Source organism: Kogia breviceps, chromosome 6 (genome assembly GCF_026419965.1).
Source record: "Kogia breviceps isolate mKogBre1 chromosome 6, mKogBre1 haplotype 1, whole genome shotgun sequence".
NCBI classification, from domain to species: domain Eukaryota; kingdom Metazoa; phylum Chordata; class Mammalia; order Artiodactyla; family Physeteridae; genus Kogia; species Kogia breviceps.
In genome coordinates, this window is record NC_081315.1 from 145,452,860 (window position 1) to 145,470,664 (window position 17,805).

Below are 17,805 nucleotides of genomic sequence, written 5' to 3' on the forward strand. Positions count from 1 at the left end.
TAGGGCAATAGCTACTAAAACCACCACAACAAATAAGGAGACACAGTGGGGCTCCCGGTCTTGCTAGAGGGATGGAAGCAGCGTCCGCCAGAGCTTCTGGTCTCACACGAACTCTCAGGCAGCACGGCCAGCGGCCTGCTGGAGGACCCAGACCCTGGCATCGCTACCCGACAAACGGGTGAATTGTAAGGGAAAGTGGATAGGGGCGGGGGCCTGCACGTTAGAGAGTCTCAAAAGGCATGGAGAAAAGGGGCCGGGAGTGGAGGTCAGTGTTTGAGGGTGACAAGAGTCTCTCTGTGTGGGGTGACATCCGAGCTTTGGAAATAGTGGTGACAGGTGCCCAACATTACAAATGTAATTCATGCTACTGCATCGTACGCTTTAAACGAGTGAACTGTACGGTGTGTGAATTCTACCTCAATAAAGCTGTTAAAACACAGAGAGACATAACTTTCCTAAATTAAGTCAGTTCCTTTCATGAAGTCAACCTTTGGGTAGATCATTTGTATTTAAAAAAAGAAAAAAGAAAACTACAGCAAATAAAAAGGCAGGCAAGACTGTGGAAATGCCCGTGCGTAATAAGAGACTAAAGAAAGCGGGACTTCCCTGGAGGCCCAGTCGTTTAAGACTCCACGCTTCCACCGCAGGGAGCACACGTTTGATCCCTGGTCGGGAAGCTAAGATCCCGCATGCCGGACGGTGCGGCCAAAAAAACAAAAAGAGAGAGAATGAAGAAAGGGAGTCATGGGATCGCTGGGCAAGCCAACTGAGTGCCAGCTCTGGGCGAGGCTCCCGTGCCCCGGACTTGCTTCTAGGTGAGCACGCTGGCTTGGGGCTAAGGGATGTTCACCTGCTACCGATCCACTCAGCTTACGTTTATTTTGTGTAGTTTTCTGTATCTGTATTTTACTTTATAATAAACTTAAACAAAATGCAGGCCCAGAGACAAAGTGTCAGTGTTAAAATACTCACAACTATGGATTTTGTGTGCCACAGACATAGTTATTACTTTCGGGGGTACTGTCTGTATATAAGTTGTCACAAAATGTTTAGGAGTTGTTAAATAGCTATCTGTAAACTAGAAGCTCAAATCTGAATTGTTCTTGGGTCCAACAAAGGTGTCTCCTAGGGAGCTCAAAGGAATGGCTCCTCCTGGTGCCCCAGACGCCCGGGGAGCACCCTGCCTGCCTTCTCCCCAGCTTCCAGCCCCATCTCTATGCACCCTGCCCCTCACCCGCTCCTGAGAGCAACTCTGCAGCTTGACCCCAGGATTAACACTGAAGACCCTAAAACACTGCTGATCTTTGGAGACTGACCACCATTCGCAAAGAGCAGGATGAGAAATCCAGGGCCAGGGCACAGGAAAAAGTGGAGTTTTACAACGCATTTCAGGTTTCTGCCACCCACCCACGGTTTGATGAGAGGCCCATCAAACTCCCTGGCTCACCAGAAAAAAAAAAAAAAAAAAGGCTAAGTACCCTGGAATGCTGCTATAAGGACCCCACCCCACACACACACAAGATGCGTGTCTTTGTATAAAAAGTGCTCTTGCTGGATCTGAGCGTCGTAACTGGGCACAATCTCCATGCGGGTCGCGGTTAGGACACTCATGTCTCTGTGCACCCGCCACGGAACGTCACGGCGCTGTCAGAGCGGGCGGGAAGCAGGCGGTGATGCGGGAGACGCTGGAGGCAGGGCGCGGGCCACACCAGCAACGCTCTGTCCTGACCACCTGGGGCCTAGTCTTCCTTCCCTAGCTGCTTTTAAGGTTATCCTGGCTCCGGAGGTGAGGGTGAGTCGTGGGAAAAGCTAGGACCCCTCAAACGGGAGTTATAGGAATACAGGAAACAAAGACTGGATTGAAACGTGGATTCCAAGAGAAAAAAAAAAGGTGATTACCGTGTAAGTTAACTGCAACGATAATACACTGACGTAAAACTAATCCCCCTGCTTTGGGAATCTGGCCCAACCGTATTTTGGTGTGGACCTTCAAACCAAGGTGACTACAGTCTGTGCTGTCCTGTAACGCGTCTACAGCCTGGGAATCCGTGCACAGGTGGCAAGCAGAGGAGGAGCAAAATCACCCGCTGCAGGGCGGAGGTCGTTCGCGCCTGGCTCCCTAGCACAGGGACAGCAGGTCCAAGGAGGGGCCCAACTTGTGAAGCCACCTCGGAGCAAACACCCCCGGCTGCACTTTCCCCTTCCCCCTCACCAGGGCACGTGACCCGAGGCTATACTTGGGACTCCGGGCTTGGCACACCTGACGGAGCCCCAACGGAAGCTCTACAGCAGTGAGAAGAACCCAAGCCGTGAGCCGCGATGTGGAGCGAATGATAGAGAGACCTGACAGCGTGTCTAATACCTCCCCTAGCACCCCGGAGCCCCTTAGCACCACCAGCCCTCCTCCAGCCCCCCAAGTGCCCCAGCACAGACCACACCACAGCCACCTGGCGAAGCCAGGACCTGTCAAGTGAACTGCTACGCTCACCGCGGCTTTTCCTTACTCGGGAAATCTGTGACGCTAACCCTTAGTAGCAGTGGTATTGGCTTTATCATGTTGAAGCTCAATCGCACTGCTCTTTGGGTTTCGAGCTTTCTACCCAAACTGTGTTTTCCCCTGAGCCCGGTCATTCTCTGGCAAGAACTGCCCCTGCGGTGGCACTCAGGTGCACACCTGCTGCACCCCAGGGACAGGAGCACGCCGTCACGCCAGCAGGACACACGCAGGTGGAGACCGAGTGAGTACCTGATCTGCGACACCAGTGCTGGCAGGCTGCTCTGGAGAAGCGGCTCCGAAAAGACCAGATCTTCAAAGAGGTGCTTATTGTGCAGCTCCCACGTAACCTGGAACTTTTTCAAGTGTTCATTTTCCTAGTTAGATAGATACATAGAAGATACACCCAATCAAAGACTGAAAAACTCCCAGGAGGGTTTCTCCCCCCGCCCCCAAACCCACATCCCTGTGTCCAGGCTCAGAACATCCTGCTCACAAGGGTTGCTACGCCCTGTGCGTGCAGCCTCCCTTCCAAATGACTCAACACAAAACAAAGGGGTGGCGAGATGCACACAGACGAGGGGACAGAAGAAAGAGAAAGCAGCGTACACGTCCGGCAGCCACTTCTCACAACCATGCCTCCCGGTGTATTGCAAGCCCTACCTCTCAAACAACTTAAATAAACGCATACAAATCCTCTGATGCCGAAGGACAATCATTTCTGAGCCTGTCTTGGGAAGTCTCCCGTTCTGAGAGACGGTAACTTCCCTGCTAGGGATACCGTGTGGAAGGTCGGCTCTTTCTTTCCCTGGTAAACAGGGGCAACCTCATCAGTTACTTTCGACAACAATTCTCGAACATTTGGAAGCATCCTGGCCGTCACAGCACGTGACCTCCAGAGAGAACAGGGTGGCCGGGGCAGACAGCACCACGACCTCCCCACGTGCAGCGCTCACACTGGACAGCGTCTGGCCACAACCACGCGTGTGTGAACCCACACGGCCGTCTGTCAGTCACACGTACACTCCTCGTGGTGCATCACCTCGCACCTGGGGAAACACTCCTCACCCGAGTGACCGACAGGCTGCAGAGGCCCCACTGGGCATCACACTCCAGCCTCCTCTGAGCAGCTGACTCATGGCACCCCGGGTACTGGTCTGGTCCTATTCACTGGGTAGCCCAACTGAGCTGAAACCATGACACCTGGAGATGTCAGGACACGATCTGCACGTGGAGATTCCATCGCCCTGTGCCCGGATCACTGGTGGATGGAGGGGCTGAGAGAGCAACTTAGGGTGGGCGGCTCCTGTGCCTGAGCACACACCTGCAGGACGCTGCAGAGCACGCGGGGCCCCGCCCTACCTCGCACGCAGCCCTCTGCTTGTACTCGAGACCCACACAGAGACTCGGCAGGGCATCTATGACACCTGCAGGGAGCCTCAAACCCTCAGCTCTGTCAACGTTTCCAGGGCCTGTCCTCACCGTACGTTTAACCGAAACACCAGTGCCCCCCGGGTCTAAATTTTATCATTCTTGTTCCGCATGCAGCATCTCTCGGAGCAATTATGATACAGGAAAGCTGGGCGGGGCAGAAGACCAGGGCCTGGGAACCGAAAACCTGGGCCCAAGGCCTGGAACGAGGCCTGATTACAAGCACATAGTTTTAAGAACGTGCTTGTAATGATGACACAGCCACCGAGGCAGTGAGGAAAGGACATGTGCCACACCCTGCAGCAGAGACGACTCTGCACGGGCGCCGTGCCAGCGCGAGGACACAGAGACTAGCGCAGCAGGTCCCTGACTGCTGGGACTCCCCAGGGGACTCCCCAGGGGACTCCCCAGGGGACAGAGGATTGGCCATGGTCTGATTTATGATTCGTCTCCACGACAAAGGAGCTAAGGCAGCAGCCAGACTAGGGCCTCGGCCAGATGAGAGAGGGTCCAGGGAAGGCATCCAGGAGAGCTGAGGTCCTGCCCGGCCTCCCCTGTCAATCTCTTTGACAGAGTCAACAGTCCCCGCCCGCCAGCCTGTGAGCAGCCCTGGGCACTGAGAGTTACAATACTTGCAGGGGTGGGGCCACAGCTCTGGATCTGGGCTCACGTTAACTAAAGGTCATAAAGATAAAGACCGATTTATGAAGATGTTTGGCATTTTTTATGAAATCCGAAATTATTCCTCCAGGTGAGTCATGCAAGAGAAACAGCAGACCCCAAACCCGTTTCACAACCTCAGATCAACTTGGGACAAGACCACACGCTAGTGGTAAGGAGTGCTTCCCGTGGGTCAGGCCTGGGTCCTGGTGCTTCTTCCCACGCGCAAACTCATCAGAGCCCACGGGAACCCTGAACTTGGTGCTGCCGTGCCCCGGGCCTGGGGGGACGGGGTCTGCAGGGGGGGGGTGCTGTCTGTCACAGCTGCTACGAGAGACGAGACCGGGGGGCGGGCAAAGCCTTGGTGCTGCCCCAGCCGGAGGCCAAGGAAAAAGCTCCCGGATGACCTGAGCCTAGGCATCTCCACCCAAGCCACTCTCACTTCTCACTCCACCTGCAGGGAGGTGTCTGGGGGTTGGAAGAAGGAAGAGGAAGGGTGTACAGTCAAGTCCTACAGCAGAGCTTGGGAAACAGCTGGAGATTCAGGATTCTTCTGGTCTTGTAAATGGAAATGCAGATTTCAAAATTCTTACAGCCTGGGAAGGCATTTCCTAGGTGAATGGAGGCCTAACTTTGGTCCCAGTTTTATTTCAGCGTTTGCAATCATTAGAAAACCTGTGGCCGGTCTGACGCCCGGGGGCACGAGCACATTTCCCAGGAAAGGCTTGTGTCTGAAGACGCCTCTCTACGCCCCACGCGGTCGGTCGGAGGTCCTCCGCAGAGGCGAAGGGAGTGAGCGCAGCACGAGCTGGCAAGGTGTGCGCGGCGAGTGAGCTCGCTGCTTCAAGGACAAGTGACCCCACTTGTGGCCTATCCCGAACTCTGAGCTCTCAAGCAAAAATCAGAACTTTGGAAAACTTACATCTGCCACTGTGGCCTTGAAGCTTCTCCACATTTAAAGATCTTTCTGATGAGGATCACAGGGATGGTGACAAAGGCCATTTTTTATATTGAATATCGTGCTGCCTAACATGACACTGAGTATCTTCAGGAAGATCTGTGTAGCTCACTCAGTGAACCAGTGTTTTCCAAACGACCGACGTCTGATGCTAGAAAACCACTTGCAGTGTGAGCTGTACCAGTGGGCTGTGACGAAACAGAGCCGGCTCAGCTCAGTGACACGGTTTCAGGCTCTACGCTGCAGCTAACCATTGCGAAGCACTGGGACTCCGGTGTATTCTCTCAAAGAAGAATATCCACAACAAACTGAAAAGTCTATTAGACTATTCTTCCAAACACATATCTGTGGGAGGCCCAATGTTCTTCAAAAACTTCAACCAAAACAACCTACGAAGACAGACGGAGCACAGAAGCAGATGTCCTCCGAGAAGTCAGACACTAAAGAGATGTGCAAACACGTAAACGGTGCCCCTCTTCTTACTAAATGTTTTGTTTTGGAAAACAGTTTTTTTATTTAGAGATACGCTGTTTATGTTATGCAATGAGCTGTTATTTTAAAAGTGATTTAATGAATATCTTTAAATTTCTCCGTTTTAATTTCACCACAGTAAATACTGATAGATAAAATCTGCACAAACAAAAGCTATTTGGGGCTCTCAGTTTTTAAACTGAAAGGAGTCCAAGTCCAAAAATGCTGACTGAGACTCTGAGACACAGACTTGGAAGTTAATCTCACCTCGGCTCTGTCAACTCTTACCCTGCTCAGATCATGGGGTAGACCTGGAAAGACGCTGTTATAAAAAAAAAAAATCTGTGAACTGTTCTCAATCCAGTTTGAACACCCCAAACACAAAAAGAGATTTTTGAGATAACTGGGACATTTTTCTGAGCGCACAGAAATCACCATCAGTCTTCTCAGGCGTGACAACGGTACGGTGATTACACGGGATGAAGTGAGCTCGCAGAGGGGATCTGCACGTTGCCCGCCTCACTGACGTCTAGGCTTGGGGGATTTCACATCAGCCCCCACCCCTGCAAGGTCACCCTAGGCACAGGCCCTTGCTGTCCCTCCTGTGGGCAGGGTCTCTCCTGCCCCCTCAAAGAGGCTGTGATCATCTGTGGTCCCAGCATTATGTGCTGGACCTAGGCTGTACCTCCTACCTCCCAGGACGAGAAGAAATCTTTGGAGGGAATGCTGGCTTCTGAGCACATGACTTTCTCAGGATTCTACCAGCTTTCGATTTGTTTTTCCCTCCAAGGCTTCCTGCCTTTCATGCCAACTCAGCAATGAGTTTTAAAAGATTCTACCTTGTTTTAGCCTGTGTTATCCAGAGTTCAGCTGTCTCCCCTGGAGGAAGGAAGAGTCCAGGTTACTGGTATGGTGTCTCACTGGAAACCAAAGTGAGTATCTCCACGTGCAAAGAAAGTGAAATAGATCACTGACTAAATGGCTGTATTCTGAGCTTAGAGCTTATGCTCAATAAACACGGTTCAAATTATTTTCTGGTAGCTGAGTAAGATGGCGTGCACTCTACCGGGCGGAGGAGGGTGAGGCTGAGCCGGCCCCCGCTGGCCGGGGGGCAGCAGCAGCTCTCCGTACCGCTCTGTGCACCAGGCTCAGGCCAGTGCTGGCACAGAGGAAGTGGCAGGGGAGCTGGACTTCTGGAGGACAGGGAGACATTCAGTGAGCTGAGGGCGGATGCTGCTTGGGACACCCGGGGGTCAGCCCCTCAGGCTCGGTGCTGCATGGGCTAACTGCCCGCCCACGCATTCACCCGCTCCTGTTCTCACGGTGGGTGCTTCCCTCGAGGTTTTCGGGACTCACTTGCAGGAACGGCAACGCTCTAATGAAATGATGCTGCTTGAGGAGCTCCGTGAAACCCCTGAAACTACCTGCAAAATTGGTTAATTTTTCTATCGAGGTCTATCAACTTTAGAGTCACATAAAGACCTTATGCTTAAAACCGTCGGAACCACGGGTTACTGCATTTGTTTCAAAATGCAGTTTTACCACTAAGAAAACAAGCCCAATGAAGTCTCACTTAATAATAAAATTTGAGTGATGACGAGAAACTCCACAGACTATTAGTAAGTCGAGAAAGCAAAGACAGTTTGTCCCTCCTTCCAGCCGGCAGGTGTGCCTGAGGCTGTCGAGGACCAGGCCCAGGAACTGAGCTTCTACCAGAGGCCTCCTTCCACCCTGTTGTGGTCACTTCCCTTCTGAGGCGGTCAGAGGCCGCCCACAGGGGGTTGGCGTCTTACGTGGTTCTATAACCCTATCCTCAGTCGGGCGCTGGGCTGGCGAGTAGATCAGCGACCCCGAGCCGGGGGGCTGGACACAGGTGCCCTGCCATCCCCATGCTCTGCACTCCACCTGAGAACACAGCCCCCATCTGCAGAATTCACAGCACAGCCACTCCTCTGTCTCCTTCCTACTGTCATCCACACTGGCCCTCACCTCACATGGTCCCCACACCGCGCCCCCAGGCCCCAAGGTCCCCAAGCAGTATTTCCGCTTTCATCCAGCAGCCAAGTCCAGAGGGGAGAGAAAGAGGAGAGGAATCAGGCCCCCAGCCCCGCCTGCATATCTCGGAGGAGGGAAGGGGCGTGACGGGCCTCCAGACCCACCCTACCCCCCGCCCCCGGGCAGGGGACGTAGCCAACTCACCAGGGTGCCGAGGAAGGTGCTGATGGTGCGCGCCGCCTGGCACAGGGCACCATACTCCTCGAGGAGCAGGGAGATGAACTGGTGCGCTTGCGGGGGGCCCTGCAGGGCGGACGGCGACTTCACCCTGGACGCGGCCGACAGCTGCCGCAGGAGCCGGACCTTCATCTCTAGCACGTACTCTCTGGCCTGCTGCTCCAGCCGCTGGTACAGCTGGTAGGGGTCCCGCTCGCAGAGCCTGCACAGGAGGGAGAGTCACCACTCGCCCACAGGGGGACCCTGGGACCCCGGGGGTGCCCACCTAACGAGGACCGCCGTCTTCTCAGTCAGACCGCTCGACAGGGGGGGAGCCCCCAGAGTCACAGGCCAAACGGCAGTGACCGGCGTCCACTGAGAGTTCGCTGTCAACCCCCGAGGTGACGCCGGGTCAGACGCGAATCCAGGTGGCTGGGCGAGTCCCCGGACTCAGGCAGCCAGCAGGTGACAGAGCAGGCACAGCGGAGCCGCGCGGGGGCCAAGCCCGCGAGACCCCAGCACTCGTCTCTGAACGCTTATATGCGGACAGGTGAAAAGCCACAGCCCCCAGAGGTGACACCTGGGCTGCAGCACGGGAGCGGGCTGCTCTTTCTTCTTCCTAGGAATTCAGTATCTGATCCAAATGGGCTTCTTCTACTATTTTCACAATCAGAAGAAACTTACAGACAGTATATCTCCTTTTAAATCATCCCACCAAAAAATAATAAAAGTGGTAAGATAAAACGTGTAAGCTGAAGATCAGAGACAACAAATCAATACATGCCCCAATCAGGCCCCCCAGCAACGATCATTTTCATGAATTTCTTCCCTAACTGGGAGATCACCAACTTTTACAAACTTGTTCTATAGTAAATGGCATGAGTAAGTTTAAAGTGACCACTTGTTTCAGCTGTGCACTTCTGAGGAGCCTCCAGATGGAAACCTACAACCGCTGAAGTGACAGCTACAATATCCGTCAGAGCCCATCACCAGGAGGAACCACTGTGACTTCAGCACACAAGCTGTAAAATACATTAAGCTGTAGTTCCTGGATTTGGATAATGGATCCTTTCACCTCTGGGCACCACGCTGGGTCAAAAGAGAAGACTGTAAGTTGTCACCTATTCCACTTTTAAGTCACCACGCTACCCAGGCTGTAAAAGACTAGAGCCGAGTGAAAATGGAACTTGTGTGGCCTCACAAAAAACGTGGCCAGAGAAACAGTAAGAACTGATGGGACTCCCACTGTGGTGAGTCTACTTCAGATAGATACATTAATTTTTTAGCTTAGCACGACAATCATAATTTTAATTACTAGTACAGCAACTGTTCTCTGAAACAGAATGTATTTCATCTCTTAAAGGAAAGTCACAGAAGACTCAAAATGACAGAGTCCTTCTTGGTTCTCTTTGCCTGCTGGAATTAGATATGCGTTGCATTTTATTTCTTTGTCCCTTTCTGTATCTTATAAATTTAACGACATGACCACATGGCACTTTTGCAAGTAGACTTTTAGAAAGTGCTATGGCCAAGGGGCAGGAAGATGAAGATGCTGTGGAAGCTCACCCGGCCGTGCGTTCAACAAGCAGTGGCCCAGGTGGCTGTGTCAAAGCCACAGCAGGAAGATGCCAGGAAAACAAACTCTCAGGCCGCTGGATGCTCAGAGCACATGCACATACAGAGCATAATTCCAAGTAGTGGCAGTAACATGATAAAAAAGAAGGGAAGGGTTGATAAAGAATGATGGGGGAGGCCCCTTGGAGTTTAGGTCAGGTGGTCTCTTTGAGATGGTGACTCTCAAGTCTAAAGTGAAGGATGGAAGGGAGGGAAAAAAACCCTGAGCAAGGAAGAACATTCCAGACCGAGTGAAGAGCAGAAACCAGCAGGTCTGCGGAGGACGGCATGAGAGCCGGTGTGGCTGAACGCAGTGATGATGTGCGAAAATGGGGGGTGGCAGGGGAGGGGAGCAGCAGGGTGCCGAGGACCACGGAAAGGGGCAAAGGAGCATCGCCGCCAGCTGCACAGGTCCTAGACACAGGCTTCACAGACAGCCCTTCCTGGTGTGCGCTGGCATGTAGACAACAAAAGAAGGGCCCTTCGACATGGAGACTAGGAAAAAACGTGAAAAACATGCGACAAACATATCCCCAGACCTCAAATGGGGGCGTGGACTTTTTCCATTCTTAACGGTATGTTTCATTACTAGAACACTGCTGTTTCCCAAACCTCTCTGCCATAACATCCCATCTGAACAATTATTTACGGAGCATTTCCTTTCAATTGTCTCTTATTTTACTCTGGCCTCTTCCTAAGCATTTACAAGCTGTGAAGCTGCCAACTGTGACATGTAGGTTATATATACTTTCCTAATATTCACTAGGAAACCTAACTTCTGAAAAAGGCACACACCACCTAGAGCCATTTCACGTAGTCAAACCCTAAACACACCGGCCAAATCACTAACTAGTTAATACAGCCCACAGCCAGTTACCACACCCATCTCCAGGATGAACTCTACAGTACAGCAAACAAGAGGTTACAGAACCCCAAAGGGGCTGCATTCAAAATGTGAAAAAAAGACCAAAATGAGAATCGGTTCATGGAATGTCTCGCTCAAATTTACTGCTTTTATTTGGAACGTGTCTGAAAAGAGGAAAAAAATGGTACAAACTCTAAGGAAGAATAAAAATCACACCCACTTCAAACTCTGTGCCGTCACCGAGCACAAGGCCCCCGGCTGCGCAGGCACGCCCTGCCGTGAGCCCTGCCCAGTGAGAAGCACCTGTGTGAACAGGCCTGTGACAACTGGCTCTCCACGCGCCACTGGACCTCACGGGGCCTCGGTCTTCTCGCCCCCTGAGCGGCGCCACTGCCTCTCCTCCGCGGGGCAATAAAGCAGGAGCGCCTGAGCAAGGGCCCAGCGCCATCCCGGGCACAGCAGGTGTCCCGAAGGAGCCCTACTGGCCGCCTCAGCACTGAGGAATGGGGGAAGTGCGTCCACTGGCTTTCAGTACACAGGTAATAAGCCTTCCATCAGAACGAGAAGCTGAGAGTCCACCCAGCCCGTCTGCTGCAGGCCTGCCACGTGCCCGGGGCTGAGCTCGCGGGACAAGCCCTCCCAACCCCGAGAGGGGAGCGCCCCTGCGCAGAGGGGAGGCCCGGGTGGGCGGACGGGGGGGGAGGGCCGCGCCTGGGCAACACGCACCTGTCCACGAGCTCCTTCACCCCCTCCTTGTCGGGCACCAGAGACTGGTCCTGGTCATCCGCCAGCGGGGTGCCCGCCTGCCGGTAGATGCAGCGGACTGTGTAGCGCACTTCCGACCAGTAGTTCTGCAGCTGCTGAGGTTCCCGTTCCGCCTCTGCCGAAATCTCCCTGGGGACAAACGCCCACAGGACGGGCGCCATCAGCTCCGGCACCGCCCCCAGGGCCCTTGGCCGTCAAGGCTCCCGTGGGCCCGAGTCCGCCTCGGCCGAGCCGGGCCCAGAGGCCAGTCGGGACCCGCGCGTCCGGCTCCTCTTCCCAGTCCTCTGGCAGCGGCAGTGACGGCACCCCCAGCCTCCAGGTCGGAGGCATCCGTGGACCCGAGACCCTGACTACTTCGGGGAGGCTCCGCCCTTCGTGAGGACGCGCCCCCTCCCACCAGTAGTCAAGGGCAGCGGCGAAGGAGGGCCCCACCCCCCGCAGGCGGAGGGTCCCCCATGCCCGTACCTGCGCTCGCTGCAGGCCTCGCAGGCGCACGCGGTGTCCGAGGGGGCGGCCGTGGGCAACGGCTGAGCGCCCAGGGTGAGCCTCCCGCCACCGGCCTCGGGCTGCGAGCCGCCGAGCGGGGAGTGAAGAAGGAAGTCTTGACCCTGCTTTAGAGAAAAGAGAACAGACTCACGATGAGGAATGCTCACGGCCCCAATCCGTCACTAACCGCTCAGGACAGTGCCTTTTAGAAAACGTAAAACCTACACATCAAAAAGAAAATACTTCAACCGACACTACACAGGAGACGTTCTCTCTGACACCTAAGAATTCTGTCTGGAACCGACTCTTTGTCTCCCTTCTGACAGCCACATCATAACCACACGAGGACGGTCCGTGAATCGCCTTCATACATTAAAAAAGAGCAATTCTACTCCTAGTGCCCTAACTGGTACCTGCAACCAGCATCCCAGGGGACACCGCTCAGCAGAAACCTGAGCCTCTGCCCCACAACATCCAGGAGGAGGTGGGCTCAGACCTTGCCACCCGGCGGCTGCCACAGAGCTCACGACCCCTCACCTCCCCCCGCCTCAGAACACGGTCCCTCGGGGACGTGGGCTCCAGGTTTAGGGCCGAGGACCCCCACACAGTGCAGGAAGGTGCTTGCGCGTCTCCCAGGGCTCGTGAGCAGGGCAGCCAGCTCCAGCCGGCGCCCCAGCAAAGGGCCTGAAGAGAAGGGCCGAGTCACGGGAGAGGCTCCTGAAGGGAGGACAGCATCGCTCCTCCTCCCGTCACCGTCAGGTCAAGTGTAAAGGCTCTGAGACAAGCCCAGCTCAGCCCTCAGCCGGGTGCCGACTCCCCCACCTGCGGCCCCACCCCATCCACTGCTGGATGAGGCACAAGAAAATCCTCCAGTGGAGGGGCCGGGAGCAGGGGAGCCACTCGCAAGCCGAGCGCAGGGCTTGCGCCATCATCAAGGAACACCCCCGAGCCCGAAAACGTTCCTGCTGGGTGAGCGGACCCTGGAGTTACACCGGGAGCAGAGGCGGAGCCGGGACAGGGGTGACACGCAGTCCCCAGCAGGCAGTCCGGTGCAAGGTCTCGACTGAGGCCTAGGAAAACCTCAAGGGCCTCCTATGGGCAAGAGCCACCCGCCATGGACCACGTGTGAGGACCGCAGGGCCTGGGCACCAGAGGGGACCACAGGGAGACCCGGCAGGAGCGGAAGAGCGGGGGCGGGGGTGGCAAGGGGAAGGCGCAGGACAGGCACCGCGGCCCTCAGCCCCACAACACGCCCCTGGGTGACGCCGATGTCACGCACGGCAGCTGAGGGAGCAGCTCTGAACCAGATGAGGCACTTGCGTTTTTTGCAGATGGGACACGCACTCCTGAAACGAGACAGTGCTGCTTCTAACTACGACCGGAGAGGCCACGGGTCTGAAGGACAAGTCAGCGAGGGGCGGGAGCAGGCGGTCACACGAGACGGGTCTGAGGCGGTGGTGGGGGAAGCAGGCTGCTCCCCGAGAGCAGCGAGGCCGCACGCCCCACCTCCACCCCCCACGCGCCCACGCTCCACCCACGCATCCAGCCCAGCCGAGGCCACTGTCACCCACCCCGGGCCTGGAAGCCACGGTGCTACAGCCACCCTGCACACGGAGGGTCCGTTGTCCAAGCAGCAGCCAGAGTGGTGTTTAGTGTATGAATGAGACCATACAGGTCCCTGCAAAGACCTTCCCACACCACTTGAATAGACTCTCAATGTCTTCCCACTGTCTTCAAGGTTGGCCAGGACCAACGTCTGCTTTTATTTCACTGCACTTGCTCCCTTCACCCAGAGCCCTAATCTACTAAGCCTTTGAATGGCCTCTGACAAAAGAAAAATTCTCTCCATCAATCACGCCTCAGCAAAAAGATACCTACTCAGGGGGGCTGGTTGAACCAGTTCTCAATTCTCGCGTCTCAGTTCCAAACCCACCACTTTCTGCCCTGCAGACACTGCTCCTCCGCTGTGGTCGGCATCTGGCCTCTTCAGCAGAGGCCTCCCTCCTGGTCCCCGGCTGCCCTGGTCCACTCCTACGACTTGGAGGCCGAGGGACTGGGAGCAGCCCCGCTCCGGCGAGCCCGCCAGCCGCTGCTTCAGCCTCCCAGCAGCCCCTCTGCTCCAGTGTGTCCTTGAGCCCTCCCCTGACCCAGAGTGGCTGCTCCCTGGATGCACCACGACTGTGTCCTCACAGCTCCCTTCTCGGGTCTGGGCATGGGTCTCCTGTCACTAGCTCATCACTCTCCACATTCAAGTGGTCCTGTTCACATCAGTGGTGCGCTGCCGCCTCCTGACCTCGGTCACCCTGGCTGATCTCTGACATCACAAACTGCTACCTGAATTCCTGGGGTTTTCCTGGGTTTGACCGGTCTTCACCACAACAAGATCAGTTCCGTGAGAGCAGGAGGGCCCGTTCTGACCGGCCCGTCACTGCACGCGAGCACCAACGATGCGGCCTGGTACCCGGGGCAGGACTCAGAGCAGCAGACTCAGAGCAGCAGCCGAGGGCCTGAAAAAGTACCCTTTCCTACTGACATGGGAGGAAGTTTCAGACCTTTCAAAATAGGGCGCATGGCGACCATATGGTAAATCCTTAAACGTGTCACCTTACGGTGCGCATCGTAGACAGATTTAACTTCAGTTACTATGTTCTGCCCAAGTCCAACACAGTTTAAAAGAATAAAACAAAATGCAACACTTCAACAATGTGAAATGTACAATGTCCAGCATCCAATAACAAAGCCAAGAGGCAGGAAAATACAACACATAACCAGGAGGGAAACCAATCTATAGAAACAGACCCCCAAATAACAGAGACGATGCAACCAACGGACAAGAATCTGGAACTGGAGACTAAGAATAAACGCCACATGTTCACAAAGGCAGAGGAAAACAAACATGATGAGGTGATAGACCAAAGATGTAAAAATAAGCAAATGGAACTTCTGGAGACGAAAAATAACATCTTGAAAGAAAAAAATACATGAGATAGACATAAGAGCAGATTAGACCCAGCAGAATGTCAATAAACCTGAAGACAAGTAATAAAAATAAATATCTAAAATGAAGCACAGCAAGAAACAGGATTGAGAAAAACAAACAAAGCAATTGTAAGACAAAAATCAACATGTCTAACACACAGGTAATTGTGTCGCAGGAAAAAGGGGGCTACATGAACAAACAGTTGAAGATTTCCCCAATTTGATGAAACCATAAACTGACATATCTTAAAAGCTCCAGCAATCCCAAGCACAATAAACCAAAGCTAACAACCAAGGCACACAGAGCAAAACTGCTAAACACCAGTGAGAAGTACACAGCCGAGAAGCAGGCAGAGGAAACCACCTCTTCCGTCTACAGGAGCAAAAAGAAGAACAATAACGCCACTTCGCATCAGAAATGGGTTGGGCAGCAAAGACCTGACCTACAGCCTAGAATTGTGAACAAAAATGAGGGCAAGGGCTTCCCTGGGTGGCGCAGTGGTTGAGAGTCCGCCTGCCGATGCAGGGGACACGGGTTCATGCCCCGGTCCAGGAAGATCCCACGTGCCACAGAGCGGCTGGACCCGTGAGCCGTGGCCACTGAGCCAGCATGTCCGGAGCCTGTGCTCCGCAACGGGAGAGGCCACAATGGTGAGAGGCCCGCGTACCGCAAAAAAAAAAAAAGGGCAAAATAAAAGCTCTCAGTCAGACAAATGGAAGCTTCCCTGAACGACAAGAAATGTTAAAGGCAGTTCCGGTTAAATGGCCCCAGGTGGAGATGTGGGGCTACACAAAGGAACAAAGAGGACCACATATGATAAAGATGTGGGCCAAAGACCCCTCTCATTTGTAAACTCTTTTAAAAAGGTAACTAACCTGGGGGGGGGGGGGGGCGGGGAGAGGGATAAATTAGGAGTTTGGGATTAGTGGATACAAACTACTATATATAAAATAGATAAAAAACAAGGTCCTACTACATAGCACAGGGAACTATATTCAATATCCTATAATAAACCATAATGGAAAAGAATATGAAAAAAGAATATGTATGTATAACTGACTCACTTTGCTGTACACCAGAAACTAACACAACACTGTAAATCAACTCTACTTCAAAAATAAGAGACTAAGCAAACTATGATATAAGAATGATGGAATACTCTGGAGCCATTAAAATATGTATAGAGTGTATACAGAGATATGAAAAAAGAAAGTTAACTATTTAAAGCAAAAATAATAAAAATCTATGGTAAAGTTTACAATAGATACGCAAAAAATATATGACTACACTAGCACAAAAAATGGTGGTGCTCTGAGTACAATATTGAGAGGTTCTTACACTACATATTAAGTACATAATATTCTTTGAAAGTAGAGGCTTTATCCTGGATTATCCCAGGAATGCGAGGTTCATTCAACATTTCAAAAATCACAATTAATTTTGTTAACAAACTAAAAAAGAAAAGCTCTATGATCCTCTTAATAGATGTAGGAAGAGAATTTGTCAAAATTAAATATCCATTCATGATAACTCTCAGCAAACTACAAATAGAAGTAAACCTCTTCAAGCTGATCTACAAGATTCTACTCCTATACTTACTGGTGAAAAACTAAATGCTTCCCCCTTAACACCGGTAACAGGGAAGGATGTCTCCTCACACCACTTACACTCAACATCATACTGATGGCTCCAGCCAACGGAATAAAGAAGAAGAAACAAAAAGACATACAGATTGGAAATGAAAAGCCACGTTATTTTTAGATGATGTGATCAACTACGGAGAAAACCCTACAGAGTCTCTACCAAAAGACCACTAGAATTAATAGGTGAATCTTGGGACTTCCCTGGTGGTCCAGTGGTTAAGAATCCGCCTTCCAACGCAGGGGACACAATCCCTGGTTGGAGAACGAAGATCCCACATGCCGCGGGGCAACTAAGCCCAGGAACCACCAACTACTGAGCCCACACACCACAACTAGACAGCCCGCGTGCCACAAACTACAACTCTGCAACTAAGCCCGTGCACCACGACTACAGAGCCCATGCACTCTGGAGCCCATGTGCCACAACTAGAGAGAAGCTCATATGCCACATAAAAGATCTCACATGCTGCAACTAAGACCCAATGCAGTCAAAAAATAAATAAATAATTTTAAAAATAAATGCATCTTCACAGGATATAAGGTCAATATACAAAAAACAGTTACACTTCTATATACTAGCAATAAATGATTGGACACTGAAATTTTTTTAGAAGTACCATTTAAAATAGCAAGAAAAGGATGAAATGCTTTGGAAATGTTTCAATACACTGTGTGCAAAGCCTACATATTGAAGACTACAAAACTATTCTAAGAATAAACTTAAAAACTAAATAAATGAAAAGTCATATCATGTTCATGGACTGGGAGACTCAATATTATTTTGACGTCATTTCTCCCTAAATTGGTCTATAGACTCAACACAGTGCCAGTTAAAATCTCAGTGGGGTTTTTCTGTAGAAACTGGCAAGATGATTCTAAATTTTATACGGGAATGCAAAGGACCTAGAACAGCCAAACACTTTGTTTTTGTTTTTTTTTTTTCCCGGTACGCGGGCCTCTCACTGTTGTCCCGTTGCGGAGCACAGGCTCCGGACACACAGGCATGTGGGATCTTCCCAGACCAGAACACAAACCCGTATCCCCTGCATCAGCAGGCGGACTCTCAACCACTACGCCACCAGGGAAGCCCCAGCCAAACACTTTTTAAGAAGAACAAAGCTTGAGGATCTTTACTACCTAATTTCATAACTTACTGTAAAAAGCTTCAGGAATCAGGACAGTATGGTACTGGTAAAAGCTTGGGTATACATGTAGAGTGGAAGTCCA

At 52.5% G+C, this 17,805-nt stretch overlaps 1 protein-coding gene across 3 annotated transcripts in view; it reads right to left on the minus strand.

Annotated features, from left to right (window-relative positions):
* FAM193A (family with sequence similarity 193 member A) overlaps positions 1-17,805 on the minus strand; it is a 169,012-nt gene that overhangs the window by 60,113 nt on the left and 91,094 nt on the right. For 2 of the 3 annotated variants that reach the window (XM_067036816.1, XM_059065988.2), the window contains exons 3-6: positions 11,935-12,080; positions 11,431-11,598; positions 8,214-8,448; positions 2,747-2,871 (exon numbers count right to left, since the gene is read on the minus strand). In XM_067036816.1, coding sequence (XP_066892917.1) covers positions 2,747-2,871; positions 8,214-8,448; positions 11,431-11,598; positions 11,935-12,080 — 674 coding nt within the window. The remainder of the gene's footprint in view (positions 1-2,746; positions 2,872-8,213; positions 8,449-11,430; positions 11,599-11,934; positions 12,081-17,805) is intronic. The other variant, XM_059065987.2, reaches the window with a different exon arrangement.